At 43.2% G+C, this 18591-nt stretch overlaps 1 protein-coding gene across 2 annotated transcripts in view; it reads left to right on the top strand.

The window, feature by feature from the left end:
- LOC135556388 (neuroligin-1-like) overlaps nt 1-18591 on the top strand; it is a 279949-nt gene that overhangs the window by 99031 nt on the left and 162327 nt on the right. For both annotated transcript variants that reach the window (XM_064989556.1, XM_064989555.1), the window contains one exon: nt 1849-2001. In XM_064989556.1, the coding sequence (XP_064845628.1) occupies nt 1849-2001 (153 nt within the window). The remainder of the gene's footprint in view (nt 1-1848; nt 2002-18591) is intronic.

Here is an 18591-nt window from a genome sequence, read left to right as displayed (position 1 = left end):
GACAACGTACCAACTGTTTGAGCCATTGAAAAATATCTTCATTCAATAGCTCCAACTGCGACATTTCAAGCTAGCTGTGGAGTGAGCTTGCTGTACGTTCTTAACTCCGTTACACCAGCACACATAATTCCCTGGCTTTTATTCCTCATTTATGGAGGTTTACAATTCTTGGACCTTGGTCAGAGAAGCCTGGAATCCCTCCAAAGAAATAGGAATGTACACTTGCTTTTTTTGCCACTCACAAAGCTGAAGTGAACAAAAGAACAAACAGCTTAAAGGACAGTGAATGACATGCATTATGTAATGGAAATCCTGACAGACATTACTCTACACACCATGGCCATAACCCTCTGTGGCCAGATGTGTGTCACTTTAATCTGCTGCTGGCACCCGCATAAGAGACAGAGAGGGGCGACACAGTTACTGTAAGAATCTCTCTCATGCACACATGTATGCATGCACTTACACAGACAGACACACAATCTTTCCAGTTAGTCTTAATTTCTAGTTTTATTTTTCAGATTTAATAAATTGCCTTGCTGTTCTGTTTGTAACTATCTAGAGAGATCAGGTATTACTCTCCTGTCTCAATGCATCACTAGTTTACACACTTGCATGAATACAGCTGCTATTAAAATCAAATCAAATCATATTCTGCGATTTAGAGTAATTAATCAACGTGAATGGAAGATGTTAGGATTCTAATGTGCAATTTCAGAAAATAATCCAGATTTTTCCTTCGGAGCTCTCTTTCTCTCCTTGTCTGCCTCTCTTTTCTCCCACTAACTTATGTTTTTGCGCACACACACACACACACACACTCTGCAGCTGCTCAATCCTAATCAATAATATAGGAGTTATGGTGCATTGCCTACTGAGGAAGAGAAGATGAGAGCTGCCCTGGCCTTTCCTTCCTTCTCTACTCCTCTGTAGGAGCCTTCACATTCACTGGAAATGTGAGTGAGAGAGAGAGAGAGAGAGAGAGAGAGAGAGAGAGAGAGAACAAGAAAGATAGAGTGGGAGGAAGAAAATCAACTAAAAGAACAGAGAGAGGGCCTGGATTCTGCAAATACGGCCTCATTTCTTTTGCCGTAAGAGAAGGCTTTTTGGAAAATTCTATTCTTTTATTTTGTTACTATTTAATTACTTTCCTCAGCACTGAGACCTCTTGCAAGTGAGTCCCCCAACACCAAACATCAATGAGATATTGAACATGTATGTGGACATTTTGCACTCAAGATGAAAAGCCTTTCTGCTTTTATGAAAGATGAAAGTAATCGGAAGCCATTTTTTTGTATCCCTATCCCCCATTTAATTCGAACCCAGTGCCCAATCTAGATGTCCTCCTTTGTAAAGAATCTGGACAGCATCAGTTGAGCTGAAATCATTATGCGAAGTTCAGTAAGCATAACACATTGTTAAAGGGAAAAACGTTGGATGTCTGAAATGTAATTAAAAACTTTTCTTCAAGAATGTTTGTGAAAACATTTAGGTTCAATCTATTTTATTAGATTAAAACTAGATTTTTGTGCCGCATAAATTGAAATGTCAATTTGAATCTCTGCTCTTCTTTAATTCTGACAGTTTATTGGCCCTCCAAAAATTAAAAACAGCCCACAAAATTTCCTGAAACTAAAAAATATGATTAATTTTCAATTTTCAATCACCAGGAACATGTCATACTTGTCACGTAGAAAATGAACTATCTGACGTGCAAACCAGAAATAGTCTTAAAGCAAAGTCAATGTGCCACAAATTATGAGAAAAGCAAAGCGTCCACAATTCAGATTGCATCTCCAGCTGTCGGCTTTAATTTGTCCTCTAATAATTTCCTTCCCCTTCTTGCAGACATCCGTGAAAGCGGCAGCCCTAAGCCTGTGATGGTATTCATCCATGGGGGATCCTACATGGAGGGCACTGGGAATATGTTTGACGGCAGCATCTTGGCAAGTTACGGCAATGTTATCGTCATCACAGTGAACTATCGGCTTGGAGTATTAGGTAAGGTTTCTCAGCTTTTGTCCTTATCACTAATCCTCCAATACTAGCTACCTATATACAAACAGTACAGCAGGAGTCAACACTTGGGGACACAGAGTGAAACAAAGGTGCCATGGTTTCACCTTCAATTAGATTATGCTGTCATTTGTTTTCATGAATATCATTATTGTCCCTTCATATGGTGATTTACAGTGCCTTCAGAAAGTATTCACACCCCTTGACTTTTTCATATTTTCTTGTTGCAGTCTGAATTTTAAATTGATTAAAACACTTCTAAATGTCTCAGAAACACATTGACTAACAAATTCATAAATGACAGAAAAGACAGTCAAAAGGAGATTTTTGGGACACAAAACGACCTACATACTTACATTTGTTTGTATGGGTTACCTTCAGACGAGTCCCATGACACTTGTGGGGGTCGCAGAGCAAAATGGGGGAAAAAACACTGTGTTCGTGAGAGTCTCCCCTTTCCATAGACTGGTCATAATAGTTGGACGCCAAACCGTTCGGACGCCACATGTGTTTTCAGAGAAGACAGATTTTTTGGATGTCTCATGGTCTGACAAATGCTGTAGCTCCACCACCTTCCTCCACAGACGCAGCAGGCCGACGTAGCGGATGCAAAGGATTGAGACGCAGCAGGCCGACGTAGCGGATGCAAAGGATTGAGACGCAGCAGGCCGACGTAGCGGATGCAAAGGATTGAGACGCAGCAGGCCGACGTAGCGGATGCAAAGGATTGAGACGCAGCAGGCCGACGTAGGGGATGCAAAGGATTGAGACGCAGCAGGCCGACGTAGCGGATGCAAAGGATTGAGACGCAGCAGGCCGACGTAGCGGATGCAAAGGATTGAGACGCAGCAGGCCGACGTAGCGGATGCAAAGGATTGAGACGCAGCAGGCCGACGTAGCGGATGCAAAGGATTGAGACGCAGCAGGCCGACGTAGCGGATGCAAAGGATTGAGCAGGCCGACAGCGGATGCAAAGGCCGAGCAGGCCGACGTAGCGGATGCAAAGGATTGAGACGCAGCAGGCCGACGTAGCGGATGCAAAGGATTGAGACGCAGCAGGCCGATGCGTGAGACGCAGCGGATGCAAAGGATTGAGACGCAGCAGGCCGACGTAGCGGATGCAAAGGATTGAGACGCAGCAGGCCGACGTAGCGGATGCAAAGGATTGAGACGCAGCAGGCCGACGTAGCGGATGCAAAGGATTGAGACGCAGCAGGCCGACGTAGCGGATGCAAAGGATTGAGAGCAGGCCAACGTAGCGGATGCAAAGGATTGGACCAGCACGGATGCGGATTGAGACGCAGCAAGCGGATGCAAAGGATTGAGACGCAGCGCAGCAGGCCGACGTAGCCGACGTAGCGGATGCGTAGCGGATGCAAAGGATTGAGACGCAGCAGGCCGACGTAGCGGATGCAAAGGATTGAGACGCAGCAGGCCGACGTAGCGGATGCAAAGGATTGAGACGCAGCAGGCCGACGTAGCGGATGCAAAGGATTGAGACGCAGAAGGCCGACGTAGCGGATGCAAAGGATTGAGACGCAGCAGGCCGACGTAGCGGATGCAAAGGATTGAGACGCAGAAGGCCGACATAGCGGATGCAAAGGATTGAGACGCAGCAGGCCGACGTAGTGGATGCAAAGGATGGAGACGCAGCCCATGCAAATCTCTAGTTTAAACTGACAGATTTTGTTGGGGATTTTGTATTATGTTCCTTAGATTGACGCACAGGTGTCACTGGCCTACCCACAAAACCCCATAATGTCCAAGTGGAATTATGTTTTAAGAAATGTTTACAAATTAATTAAACATTAAAAGCTGAAATGTCATGAGTCAATAAGTATTCAACCCCTTTGTTATGGCAAGCCTAAATAAGTTCAGGAGTAAAAATGTGCTTAGAAGTCGCAAAATAAGTTGCATGGACTCACTCTGTGTGCGATAATAGTGTTTTACATGTTTTTTTAATGACTACCTCATCTCTGTACCCCACAGAAAGGTCCCTCAGTCGAGCAGGGAATTTCAAACACAGATGGGTTAAAATGTAAAAAGCAGACATTCAATATCCCTTTGAGCATGGAGAAGTTATCAATTACACTTTGGATGGTGTATCAATACACCCTGTCGCTACAAAGATACAGGCGTCCTTCGTAAATCAGTTGCCGGAGAGGAAGGAAACGGCTGTGATAGGAGAAAACTGAGGATGAATCAACAACATTGTAGTTACTCCACAATACTAACATAAATGACAAAGTGAAGAGAAGGAGGTCTGTACAGGATAAAAAGAAAGAGAATAGACCTAAGCACAGACAAAATCGCAGAAGAAAACCTGGTTCAGTCTGCTTTCCAACAGACACTGGGACACAAATTCACCTTTCAGCAGAACAATAACCTAAAACACAAGGCCAAATCTACACTGGAGTCGCTTACAAAGATGACGTGTTTCTGAGAGACCCTGTTACAGTTTTGACTTAAATCGGCTTAAAAATATATGGCAAGACTTGAAAATGGATGTTTAGCAATGATCAACATCCAATTTGACAGAGCTTGAAGAATTTTGGAAAGAATAATGTGGAAATTCTGTACAATCCAGGTGTACAAAGCTCTTAGAGACTTACCCAGAAAGACTAACAGTTGTAATATCTGCCGAAGGTGATTCTAACATGTATTGACCCAGGGGTGTGAATACTTATGTAAGTTAAATATTTCTGTATTTGATTTTCAATAGATTTGCAAAAAATTCTAAAAACATATTTTCACTTTGTCATTATGCGGTATTGTGTATAGATGGGTGAGAGAAACATTCAGGCTGTAACAAATAAGTGAAGGGGTATGAATGCATTCTGAAGTAACATCAAGGCTTATGAGCACACAATTGTGGCAAAATCCTTTTGTCACGCATGCCAGCAGCAATGTGTCAAAGGAAACCTAGCTTGAAGGCAGAAGATTGAATATTGTAGTAAATATGGTGGATTATGGTAACCATTAATACTTTATGTCCCGCCCCCAGCATGAGCCACAGAATTGGTCCCCATCAAACGACAATTTCCAAATAGATTTCTCTCCATAACTAGTCTTTATTTGTGCAATTTATGAATATTAGAAAACATGGCATGTCAGATTGAACACCACCTGAACTAGCAACTTAGATGATTGGGAATTTAAAAACATTAGGCCTACCTGATTCCTCTGGACTGGTTTCATATTGGGATTGTTCATCTGAAGTTCTAAAAGCTACCAGTTTTGGCGATGATCAGGTAAGTGGCGTGTCTGTGTTTTCATTATCTCTGCTTCTCCTGTCAAGCTGTGGCTTGGTGCTAGAGGTAAATTGGGAGCATATTTAATCAGATGTATCTTTTAGCATCACAAAGAGTCTTGTTGACATTTTCCTCAGTGTTTCTATTTACTCCTGTGGCGGTGGGGTAAGCGGATCAAACCACTCAGCTCTGCTGAATGAGATGAGAGCAGGGTAATGTTACAGGACTAAGCAGATGCTCTCATGTGTGACAAGAGCCTGCTCTCAGTTTGTCTGACCAGCCAATCAAGGGCCTGTCTAACAAGGCCCAGAAGTGCCTTGGCCTCTGTGGCCCTTTTGTTGTGAGGACTGTGTATAAATCTACTGTAGGAAGTAACAGAGAGGCTCTGTCATTGTGGCCTCTTCACCTTATGGCTGTGTGTAGGAGCTGAGGACAGGCTATTTAACCTACTCCTTCTAATAAACCAGAAAATTAGAGGAGAGTAGAAAATAGGACTGGAGAGAACGAGAGAAAGGGAGAGCGACAAAATAGAAAGAAAGAGAGAGAAGGTCAGACTGAGAAATAGAGAGAATGCTCGTGGTGCTTTTCTCCCCCATTAATGATCTAGCCAACATTATTGCACTTGTTGGGTTCCTGGTCAGTCTTTATGACACATTTGATACCTGAGGATTTGTTTTTCTTTGCCAGGCGAGGTACACAGAGCCATTAGGAGACCTAAACATGCAGAGCAGCTGACGTGAGCAGTATTTATCTATTTGGGCGTAGCACGGGGTGGATTTGGCCAGGGGTCGCTCGCTGGTCTACCTGCCTGCGTGTGTGTGTAGATGTGGCCGATGTAGCGGATGCAGCGTAGATGTGTCAGGCTTTGTAGGACGCCATAATGGAATGTAATGCACTCTTCTGTCAGCGTGTCATTATCAGAATTTTTCTGAATTGTTCATCTTGGCCTCCTGTGTAAATCCACAGTCTGGCTGTGCTTCAACTCACATAAGACCTATTTAAAACACAGTGTTGGCATGAACCTTCTCTGGTCCAATCCGTCTTCTAGCACAATGTTTTTTAACCCTGGTCTTCGAGTACCCCCAACAGTACACATTTGTATTGTAACCCTGATTCAACTTGTCAACTGATCATCAAGCACTCAATGAGTTGAATGTGGTGCGTTAATCAAGGGCTACAACAAAACTGTGTAGTGTTGGGGGTACTGTAGGACCAGGGTTGGGAAACACTGCTGTATCATCCTTTGAATCCCATCTATACAAAAGAACATGTGATTTGTAGAAGCTCGCAAATATGACCTTTATAGTTTAAGCCAATGCTAATAAAAGCAGTCCCTCCAGGATTTTGCAGGGATTTTCTTGTGATATTTGCAAGCATAAATGCTTGATTTTGCTGCGGAAATTCTGACATTTCACAATGATTGTTTTGCAAAAATACGCTGACGAGGAAAAAGGTTTATTGACATTATTGGTTGAAACTTGCTACCCCTCTTTTTGTACTGCGGTAATGGGTCAATTATATGCAATTATGTTGCTATGATTTTACTGTTTTATGCGGAAATAGTGCCGGGATTGATCAAAATTGCAAGCCCTCGCATAATATGCAGGAATTGTTGATTTTAGAAAATGTGATTGCAGAATCCTGGAGGGACTGGGTAATAAATTAGTTAATAACATCATGGTGTTTTTTATTGTGCTTTGTGACTCATCTGGCCTTGAAAGCATCTGCTGATCTCCCAGCAGTTGGTAAAGCAGCAGAGGAAAGTGATTGGCCACTGCTGTCTGGGCATTAGCCAGGTAAACAGCCCAGGTTCCACTGCTCCTCCCATGCTAGGCCTGCAGCACGCTGTGTCAGCGTGATAGTGCACCAGGCAGGGCTCTGGGAGCAGATGCAGCCAGCGTGGGTTTAATTGTGTCTGAGTTGTTTGCGCGCAGCCAGCCAGGCTCTCCCCATTGTTTACCCTTTCAACAATCTTTACCGTTGCCTTTTGTTCTGCCTGAAATATAATTGGGTCGGCAGTTTTTTCATTAATCATTGCATTTGGCCTGCAATGTGTTGAGGATTATTATTTTTCATGCTTATTAATTTCTTCACCCTGAAATAAATACCCCAGATAGTCTGTTTCATTAGTCTGTGTTTCTTTCCTGTCTGTTGCTTCACGCTCGCCCGCCTGTTCGCCCGCCTCATGTGTTAGCTGCTGGCTCCAGTCTCTGACCCTGGGGTTGCCTAAGGATCTTCAAGAGGAACATGGAAAGTGTCTGACCCCGTTCTATGAGCAATGCGTCTTGGGAGATGCTTAATTTGAGTATGTTTATTCATTTCTTAACAAACACTTAGCGGTTCTTCTTGATTGCCATCTCTTTACAAATACTACATGTACTGTATGCAGTGTTCAATAAGTGGCTATTGTATACTTAAGCAATAAGGCCAGAGGAGGTTTGGTAGTTTGGTATATATATATATATATATATATATATATATATATATATATATATATATATATATATATATATATATATATATATATATATATATATATATATGTATATACACACAACAACCCCCTGAGGTGCCATATTGCTATTAGAAACTGGTTCCCAATGTAATTAGAGCAGTAAAAATACATGTTTTGTCATACCCGTGGTATACGGTCTGATATATCAATGCTGTCAGCCAATTAGCATTCAGAGCTCAAACCACCTAGTTTATAATATTATATAGCATGTCCACTGGCACTTTTATTCAATAGAGTCAACAGAGAGCACAGTCGATAAATAACCTACCCATCTGATCTGGTCACTAAAGGTCATCTGTATTCAGTTGTGGTCTGGGAATTGTCCCCAGGTGACATGATGTTTTCGTGGAGAAACAGAAAGGCTGTGGCGGAAGGATGTTGGCATGTGCCACCAGCAGGGCTGCGAGGGCTGTGGCCTCAAGGTCTGCCTGAGGGAGACATAGTCAGAACCAAGATGGAGGCTTTAGTCCACTCAGGATGTGATGCTTCCTCATAAACAGGGATGACACACAGGGATGAGTGTGGCTTTGTTCCTCTTGTTCACTCCACTGCTGTAATCCTCTCTGGATCTCACCGGGCCTGCTGTTAGTATTGGTCGGATTTCACTGGGAGGTTATCTGACTGAAAGCTCCCACCTAACTGTCCTGCCCCCCTCCTACCTTTATATACTGTATCTGGACTGCTGGGGAAAATTGCATTGTGGCTCCATCTCATGTGAAGCTCCTGCAATTTATCTCCAAAGCTCCTGGAGTTATCTGGGCGTTGGCCTCAGGGGTTTCTGTCAAGCTGACCACCCTCATTCAGCCCCACCGTGGCATTCATTTTGCTTGCAGATAGGAGATACTGAGAGCTGACAGATAGGGGGCACCAACAGATGGATGGATGCGGACTGACACATCCATCTTTGCCACAGCGGAGGGATTAGCTTGCCTGGCTCCTTGGCATTTCTGTGGAAACCAACTGCCTGTGCAGATGAAGAAGGTGCTTGCTAGGTTGGGCAGGGGCAGCACGGTGTGAGGCTGCTGTATGTGCCCCGGGAAATCAGATAGACATGTTTAACACCTTGGAAACGAGGCGTTGGAGGATAAAAGCGGGTGAAACCTTGTAGCTCAAGGGGGCACGCTGTTCACATGTACACATGTAGCGGGGGAGCGGGAGAGCAAACCTATTCACGTGCCCATGTCAGGGTTTTTTATAGACACTAACAATCCTCACTAGCCTTAATCCCTCCTCAACATTTGATCCAGTGTATTTTGCAGATGAATAATTCATGCCTCCTGCAGTAATTTGACACAGCCCAGCGGTGTCTTTCTCTTTGTCATAGCAAATCTATTTTATTCTGCCTCGCTTAAATAAACCACACTCCTGTCAACTCTTGGCTCGAGGAGAAGTGTCTGTCTGCCCCGCTGCCATGGCCCTGGATGCTGATTGGTTGGCTGGGCGCTGTAACTTGTGCCATATTTTTAGAGGTCAGAGAATTTCTGTCTTTCTGTGGCAAGAGAGAGGGCTGCTACTGATGAGGGTCAGCATTTTCCAATCGACCCTCACAGCAGATGGTAAGTAGGGATGAAGAATATCTGACATTTGCCGTGTTGTAATCATGCCATGATGCTCTCCCCCTGCTCATGAAATGGACACTTATCTGAGAAGATGCTCAGAGGAGGCTTAGGCAGGCTAGCATCTAACAGTTTGTTTGTAATCTCATGAGTCTGGGTCACATCCCATTCCCTCCGGCTTGTGTCAGTCTTATGAATCTTATGCAATACCTAACCTGTTGATAAATTGAGGTACTTTTTAACTATGGGTTGTAAAGATCCTTGAAAAGGCAGGTGCGATTCTGTGCTTGTAACCAGTCCTTAGTCTCGTCTCGACTATACCCTGAGTTCATAAACAGAGACTTAGAATGAGACTGGAGTAAGCTCACAAAGCTGGAGAAATATTGGTCCGAGGATTTTTCTTTAGCCTCAGCCCCGACGTGTCTGTGCTCTAACTCTTTTTCTTGACTCTGCTGGCCTTGATTATTGAGGATTAAGATTGCCAGACAGTGCAGAAACTCGCAGCAATTTATCTTGGGCCTGGCGACCTGCAGGCATCCAGCCCCACACCCCATAGATTCATTTATTGGTGGGTTTTAACAGAGATCCACCACTGTAAATTGTCCACAAATGCGGTTAGTTCGAGCTGAAACGGCGTCCGAGAAGATGTATATCTTCGACCACAAGCCTGAGGCTGGTGCTGGAGCTAGCGTAGCGGCTTACTGTGGTTTGGTTTAACCTGCTATGCTTCAGCCACTGTGGACAAAAGACTGTCATGTCCTCTACAATTGCCCACACTTTCCTAAGGACAGGAGCTCAAGGTGATAGAATAATGGTTGTTGATCTCAACATGAGACTTTCTTAGAGAGATTACATCTTAGGTTATGGTGATATCAATGATGATTATTACGATGAGACTTGATTAGTTCTGACGAGCAGACAACAGACATCCAGTGTCTATTCACTGGGGTTTACAATGCCATTTGTCTTACTTTTATCTTCATTTACAGTAATTTCCTACAACCATATTTTGACTGCAGTCTTTTAGTAATATCGTATTTGAGTAATTGCATCTGCCATTGTCTTTCTAACTAGTCTAATGTCATTTCAAATCTCCCAATCCCCTTGAAGGTCACTCGTCTTTTTCCCTGGGACATGGCGTTTTTTATTCTTTCCTTGTGGAAAAACCAACACAATTTGCAGGATTAAAAGAGAAAGAATCCAGCTCTCTAACCACGTCGCGTGAACAGTGAGACATGCCAAGTTTTCTCCTCATGCCAAATGGTGTAAACCAGAGTGCCTGGGTAGACCACAGGCTGTATATCTCATTTCAGAGGAGAGAACATAGAGAGCAGCTGGATTTACGTGTAAACATTTTCACCGCAGTTTATTTCATCCTGATTCTAATTACTGGAATAATCATTAATAGGAACATTGAACCATTGATATTAATCTTGGTAATTAGTATTAATTTTGTCTCTCAAACACAACTAGTAAGCAACACAGTGGTGCATGCATACAGATGTAGGATTGTAATTTGAGCCTGTTTGCTACAGCAGGAAAATAATCCTGCAGCAACAGGAAATGTGAATTATGTGGAATATAAATAATGGAAACCTTTTTTGTAGGGGTTGATACATTTTTCGTTAGGGCAAATCAAGTATAACATTTTAAAGTGGAAATTACAAACTTTAGAAGCCTTTTGAATAAACTTGAATAAACCTCAAGTTTGCATTTCCTGCAAATTATCATCTACAAAAGAGTGATCAAATTAAGATCCTACATCTCTATCAACATCTGCCTTCATTACCTTGGTTATATCTCTCTCGTTCTTGTTCTTTATTCTCTCTCTTTCTTTCTTTCTTTCTTTCTTTCTTTCTTTCTTTCTTTCTTTCTTTCTTTCTTTCTTTCTTTCTTTCTTTCTTTCTTTCTTTCTTTCTTTCTTTCTTTCTTTCTTTCTTTCTTTCTTTCTTTCTTTCTTTCTTTCTTTCTTTCTTTCTTTCTTTCTTTCTTTCTTTCTTTCTTTCTCTCTCGCTCGCTCGCTCGCTCTCCCTCTCTCGCTCTCTCTTTCTCTCTTGCTTTGTCTCTCTCCATCAATTTTTCTTTGCCTTTTCTGCCGCTCTCTAGAACATGGAACCCCTGGAGGGAGCATTTGGGCTATGTTTTTGTATGAATATACTGTGTGGGTTTTTCTCTCTCTCTCTCCCTATCTGTCTGTCTGTTCCAATATCGTGCATAAACATTCCACATTCTAATTTTCTATACACTACACATATCTCTTACTGTCATAATTTAGGTTTGATGGATGAGCATGAGGGAGATTGGTTGTACCACGGTCTGCCTGTGTATGTGAGAGCCCATGGCACTGTGGTTTAACTCAGACATGGCGGCGGGCAGTCATCGATAGGGTACCCTCTCATACGGCACATCCCAGACAGAAGGCATCGATTTAGCACGTTCTGTCTGCTGTTCTCCAATCTGTGTGTTCTCTGTGGCTGCCATCGACAGAACAGACACGTGTGCACAGAGGAATCTGTGGGGACTGCAGACTGGGCTGGATGGTGAGGAAGCGGAGGTGGGGGAGAGATGTTGGGGTGGGGTTATGGAGTGCTGGCCCATTGTGCCATGCTGCAGCCCCAGGGTTGTGATGAAGAGGGGGTAGGCGTATTTATAAGCGCTGTACTTGCAGATTCATAACATGTCCCCAGGGACCAGTCAGCTGGCCGGGGTTCCGGTTCGAGAGGGTCTGGATGAACATTTGAAAACCGAGAGGGTGCTTTACAGTTCTCCAGCGATGTGCGCTAACATATGTTTGCTAACACCCCTCTGTAACGCAGTGGCGTGCCGTGGGCCTGTCCCACCCGTATTAATCCACCTCTCATTACCATTATTATGATGCCATGGCTCTAGACACTATACATTTAGACAGAAACGCAGTATAACCAGGCGTTGCGCCACCTTGAAATTGACATTTGTATTCAGAGAATTGCAAGGGAAGAGTACAATACAGTACAGTTCAACTAATATGCAAGAACATAGTCGAGTGCAACAGAGTTATATTAATATTCTTCTTCTATCCATTTCTGGTCCACAAACCTTGAGCTTTAAGCCCCCCCCCCCCCCAAAAAATACAGTGTGTTCACTAAATAGCGCAGTTTCACCGTGATGACACATAACTATTCACTGAAAATAAAAGAAAGAAAACAAATAATTTGCAATATAGGCAATTTGCCATTTTATTTTGTTAATATATAGGCTATTTAATATTAATGAAATAAAATGCAAAACATACATACACATTTAATAAAAAATAAAATGCATTGTATGCCTACTCACCAAAGACTGATTATTTGAACACAAAATCCTTCCTCCTTTCTTTCCTCAAGAAGACTTCAATGACTCTGTTGTACAGTCTATCTGTGCGTTTTAGTTCCACCAATAAGTCCTTTTCTATCGACATGGAGGCTAATGCTGAAAGCCGAGTCTGTCCAGTAGCATTTCTGGAATACGTTTTGATTCGCTTTAAGGCCGCTTTAAGGCCGAGAATGACCGCTGGACCGTGGACACAGGGATGGTCACTGTCACACATGCCAATGTGTAAAGTTGCCCCATGTCCTCATTCAGATCTTTCTGCTTAAGGAAATCAAGGAGATCAGAGGGACTTTTCCCTTCAAAATCAGTCTTAGCATACATTACAGTCAGTTCTGTTTTTAGCTTGGATAGGTCGACAGCGTTCCTGTGACTCTCTCTGTTAAGCTGGAGAAGGCTGTTTGCGGGAATTTTTTCCAGTAGGTCTGAAAGTGCTGGGGGTCTAGGAGGGAGAGAAACATAACTTTTTCGTGGTCTTGAAACCTGTTTCGTATCTGGCAAAGAATGTTGTCCAGAATATTGCTGTGGAGTTGCTGGTAGTATGTGCAAGGGTCTCCTTGTGCTGGGCCTCTGCGTGCACTGGGTGAACTTGAGATGCTCACTGTGTCATCGTAGTATTGACTGAACCTGCGCCTCTCTCGCTCAATTGTGTCACAAAACTCGTTCACCCTTGTCAGGCAGAATTGTACATCCAAAGTTTGTTTCTGTAGAATTCCAAAAAGCACACCCGAATAAATAAAAATCCCATTGAATATTTTAAGCAAAAAACAAAACACAAAATCATCCAAACGTGCATTAAATCCATCATCATCATAATGTTCCAGTAAGTGGTTAAACAGCTCCTTTAGGGCAACTCTCTTTTCAAAGACTGCATTGACCAATCTAGATGTATATTGCCACCTCGTTGGTGCAACCTTAGGAAGATGACGCTTGCAGATGTCATCCAGCAGTTGCGTGCGCTTAGGGGATCATGAGAAAAATGCTGCAAGGCCATTGAGTTTGGCAAAGAAGACCTTGCATTCTTTAAGCTTTGAGGCTCCTTGAGTCAGTACTAAATTTAGTCGATGTGCATAGCAGTGAATGAATAAGGCCATCAGTGCCCTCTCCTTAACTTTAGCCTGCACCCCATTGAGTCCAGATGCCATGACTGCTACGCCATCAAAACACTGTGCCACAACTTTATCCAGACTACATTCATTTTCCTCCAAGAAACGGAAAATAAGAGTGGCAATGTCATCAGCTCGCTTGCCGCTTGTCACATCTTCAAATCGGATAAACTGCTCCTTGACTCCTGTGTCCGTCACATAACGCAGGACGAGTGAGAGCTGTGCTGCATATCCCACATCTGTTGTTTCGTCCACCATTTTTAGCAACAAAGGGAGCATTTTTAATCTCCATTTTGATCTCTTCTCCCATCACTTCAGCAATAGCATAAATTAGGTCATTTTGTATTTTGCCTGACGTCCCAATGAACACTTTGTTATTGGACAGGTGGTATTGTAAATCTGTGTTGCTTTCAGAAAGAAAAGAACGAAGCTCCACGCCGTTCCCTTTGTTTGTGGAGTCAGCACTTTCATCGTGTCCCCGAAATGAAAGTTCCTGTTTACCCAAAAACATGACACAATCAATGAGTCTTTTCAATATTTCCCTATTTTTCTTCACCTTTTCATTGTGCACCTCCGTTGCCCTGCGCGCCTGTTCGTTGAGCTGTAGATCCACTCAGGTGTCCCCAAAAGTTTTCAAATGCACCATTGCTTGTAAGTGCCCAGCCGTACTTTGGTGTTTCGTTGCTGCTTTGGTTAGACAACTCAAGTTTGCAAAGCCAGTGTGCCTCCAAACACCAAATCGATCACTTGTAAATAATAGGCATTCCCAGCAGTACAGTTTGCAATGCTTCTCGGAGCCTGTGAGCCATTGATAGCGCTCGTAGTTGGAACTTTGAAAGTGGCGAACGAACCCCTTTCCCGCATGTGTAAGGGTTTGTAGCGTCGAGCGACCTCTAACTTTTCTTGAAAGGTTTGTCTTGAGAATGGCGTTATAATTATATCCTTGACCAAATCGATATCTTCTCCTCCTTCCGCCATTGTGGGTTGAAAAAACAGCTTCGTAGTACGCAAATTCATTTGTTTATCAAATTCAGTTTCCTAGTTCTGAGGTTCTGCATAGACCTGCCCATAGGACCTGCCTCTCAATATTGGTAATCCAATCAAAAGACGTGCACGCACTACGCCTGCTAGCTGGCTCCTGTGTAACACTGGAGCCAGCCAGCAGGCGTACAATAGCCAAGTCTAAAGCTGATTGGTTGACACTAAATTTTCATTTCCATTCACTTTAAGCTACAAGCGCCCGCACTGTTGATTCTGAAGGCCCATGGGCAGATTTTAGACCCCTGGCAACTCATGATGGCTGAATATGATTGGATAAAAGATCTAACATAAAGACTCAACCTGGGGCTGGAAGCAGTGCAACCAAGAGGAAAGCTATGAAATGAAGAGTATAACTCTTACTCTGGGGAATAATTTAATACATATTTGTGGGAAAATATATTTTAAAAAATATATATATTCTGATGATGTTTAGGCCAGCAGAGAAGGCCTTGCTGGCCCTGATGGCCCACCACTGCTGTAACGGCTTCTGACATAGGAGAGGGCTTTCCCGTCTGGGCCAATGCTGCTCACTCCAATAAGATTTCTTCCCCATAGTGATGCATGCATAAGCTAGGAAGATATTTCTAGTTTACCTATAGTACACACCATGTACATCTTTCCCTTTACCAAAGCAGCACAGATTACTCGTGGAGGAAGATTGCCTGGTGTGTGTACAGAGTGTTTTTGCAGTGTGTTGGTATTTTTTAAGGAGAAGAGAGTGTGTCTAGTGAGGCGGAAACACAAGGTATTTGTGCAGGCAGGCGGTAGTGAGTTCCCTGTCTCATAGACTGATAACCGGCTCTGCTCCAGACATTGTGGAGATGGCGATGGGCTAGACAGACAGACAAACAGCAGGCTGCTATGGACATTTAGAGTGGGAGCCCTACATACTGTACACCTATGCTCTACTCAGTGGCAGTGGTTTCTGGTGTTTGTGTATCTGTCAGTATTTGGAAATATGACATGTGTTTCAGTATGTGAGAGAGTGTGTCTGCATGTGTACATTTGTGTGTGTGCACATGTGCATGCGCACCGGTCGGTGTGTGTGTGTGTGTGTGTGTGTGTGTGTGTACCTGTGGTGAATCCAATGCCAGGGGCCTGGAGGAGGGACAGATGTTGAGTGGTCTCCAGAAGCCCTCGCCAGGCCACTTCCCAGCACAGGGAGACAGCACAACGCTCCCGGCCAACAGCACCCCTCAATGCTGGCAAAAAGAAGAATCTCACATTTAGCTGGAAACTATACTCATGCCAGCTGGTTTGTTGGCATAGATTGTTTTCACAGGTTGCTGCGAGGTTTTCTAAACCATACATATTCACTTAGGGGCTGAAAATGAGATGTTTTCTTTTCTTTACGAATGCAAACTAGTTTAAAGTCATTGGTGTGATGGAATGAGCATTAAAATTTCAGGTTGACCATCTGTAGGTAAGGTACTGGTTTGGATGTATCCTGGCATTGAAGAGCTATATCCCCTGTAGCACTGCCAATGGCTCTGCACTCTCTCTGACTCATGACAACCACCTGGGAGATTGGATGTAAAAGTTATTTTGTTGCTGTTTGATACATATGAGAAAATATTTGATTATAGTTTGTTTCCACCACTGTCACTGCTCTGATGTTCTGTAACACCAATGAACTCTGTTTGTAGGATTTAGGAGTGCTATAGCAACAATACATTACTAGAGGCAGATTGTGCGTCTGTGTCTGTGCCTGTATATGTGGGTGACAGTTACTAGCAGCTGCCACGGTTGGTCCCTTAGTCGAACAGACAGTACTGAGTGGGATGTTTATCACAGTGATTCATACTCTTTAACGCGTTACAAATGATGAGTTGTATTAATCACACTAATCCAATTACCTGTAACTTTACCATATGTCTCTGTGTTTAATGTCATGAGGCAAATCCACCCGCTGCTGGCAAGTTAATTGGCTTTTATCCTCAGAAGGCTCATAAGTCATCTGTTCACTTAAATCAGGAGGTTTTAGTCACCAGATTTACTCTGCTTGTTCACCGTCCCTGCTTCCACAAGCTACTGCTGAATGCACGGCTATGTCCACCAGTGGAGGCTGCTGAGGGGAGGACGGCTCATAACAATGACTGAAATGGAGTGAATGGAATGGAATGGTATCAAACAAATGAAAAGCAAAAAACAACATGTTTGATACCATTCCATTCACTCCATTCCGGACATTATTATAAGCCGTCCTCCCCTCGGCAGCCTCCACCGGTGTCCACATGTTTTCTAACTTCTCTACCAATGTAAATCAGTTGTAAATGTTGAGAATTAGAAATAGAACCATTAAAACTCCTAACACAGCTTCCAGTTCTTACAAAAAGAGCTCCCAGTGGGTTAGATGGTGCTGACTTGTTTTTTTCATCCACTTTACACAGTAGGTGTCAGTCACAGCTTCCTAGACAAAACAACACCACCTCTCACCTGTGCTATGGCTGCAGACAGTTTAGCTACATCACAGGCCTCCATAGTACTCCATGATAAACTGCCTTTTAGCCTCTGGTCCTACTGTCCTGCTGCTCCTCACATCCACTGCTCTATCAGTTCCCTATAGCCACCATGCAGGGGACAGACAGACAGACTGACTGACGGACAGACTCAATGGAAAGGCCATGATGGTAGCTAGTATAACTCTTATGACATTACCACGGATACAGTGTATGAACTAAGGAGTGACCTAATGCTGTGCCTGTCAAGTGCCAGATTCAGGCAATGATTGATTTTATACCTACATCTGGTTTTGGAGGGGAATTGTTACACCATGGTACAAAAGAGACCGTTACACTGGATGGTTGCGTGCAGTATGATTATGAAACTTGACACCATTGTTGTCGAGTTTCCATTGTGTGTTGTTTAATGTGTGAGCAGTTGTGTTAAATAAATTCTGTCTTGAGACGTATTGGTGAGAATTAGCATAAATCAATAGAAAAACAATTAGGATGGGGTTAGAGCTAACAGATTATTCCTGATGTGGAAGGACAATGCATTTCATCATTTATTTGCATCGTTAAAACTAAGACAGAAAAGACGGAGCCATATGCCTATACCACGACATGGTAAATAGCTTTTCAATGAGCAGAAAATGTATTCCAGTCTGGGACGTTCCAGGACCTCAGCAGCATTGCAATAATAACATGGCAGAGGTAGGCATCAAGCAGTTTCCCTCAACCCTATATTCCTTTCCTCTCCTTTTCTTCCTCTCCTCTCATTTGCTCCTTTCACATCACTCGTAGTTCTTTTTTTTTATGCAATTTTGTTCATTCAAATTTAACAGTGAAAGATTGTCAGTTGGTATTGAAAACAATAATATGGATATTTAAATAGATGACTGGCTTTCAATTTCATCTCCTTGTCACATATGTACCATGCTTTACTGCCGGCCTGTCACAAAAGGTCCAAAAAAGCGCGAAGCATGTTTTTCCACCGCTAATGCATATTAGTCAGAGATGTAATTCAAGCGCCTGTCTCATCAGCGGTTTTTACACTATATATTAGCCTCTTAACCAGGAACAGTAGCATGGAGACTCCTCCCAGGCTTTTAACTTTTCATTTTTGAAGAAATACTCCTGGAGAATGTATGCATCATTCAACGTAAAGTATGTACTTCCAGGTCATCATGGCATAGCATCAGACACAGTTCCAAAATGTGTTCACTGTGAGCAATAAATGGGATTAGTCGATGAGCAGGCATATTTCTGATGAGATCATTGTCGGGCTGTGGTTCTCATGGTCAATCTGAAGGATTA

The sequence above is a fragment of the Oncorhynchus masou genome, chromosome 15 (assembly GCF_036934945.1).
Source record: "Oncorhynchus masou masou isolate Uvic2021 chromosome 15, UVic_Omas_1.1, whole genome shotgun sequence".
Taxonomy (NCBI): domain Eukaryota; kingdom Metazoa; phylum Chordata; class Actinopteri; order Salmoniformes; family Salmonidae; genus Oncorhynchus; species Oncorhynchus masou.
The sequence above is the reverse complement of the archived record's forward strand: the minus strand, read 5'-3'. Positions and strand labels throughout refer to the sequence as shown.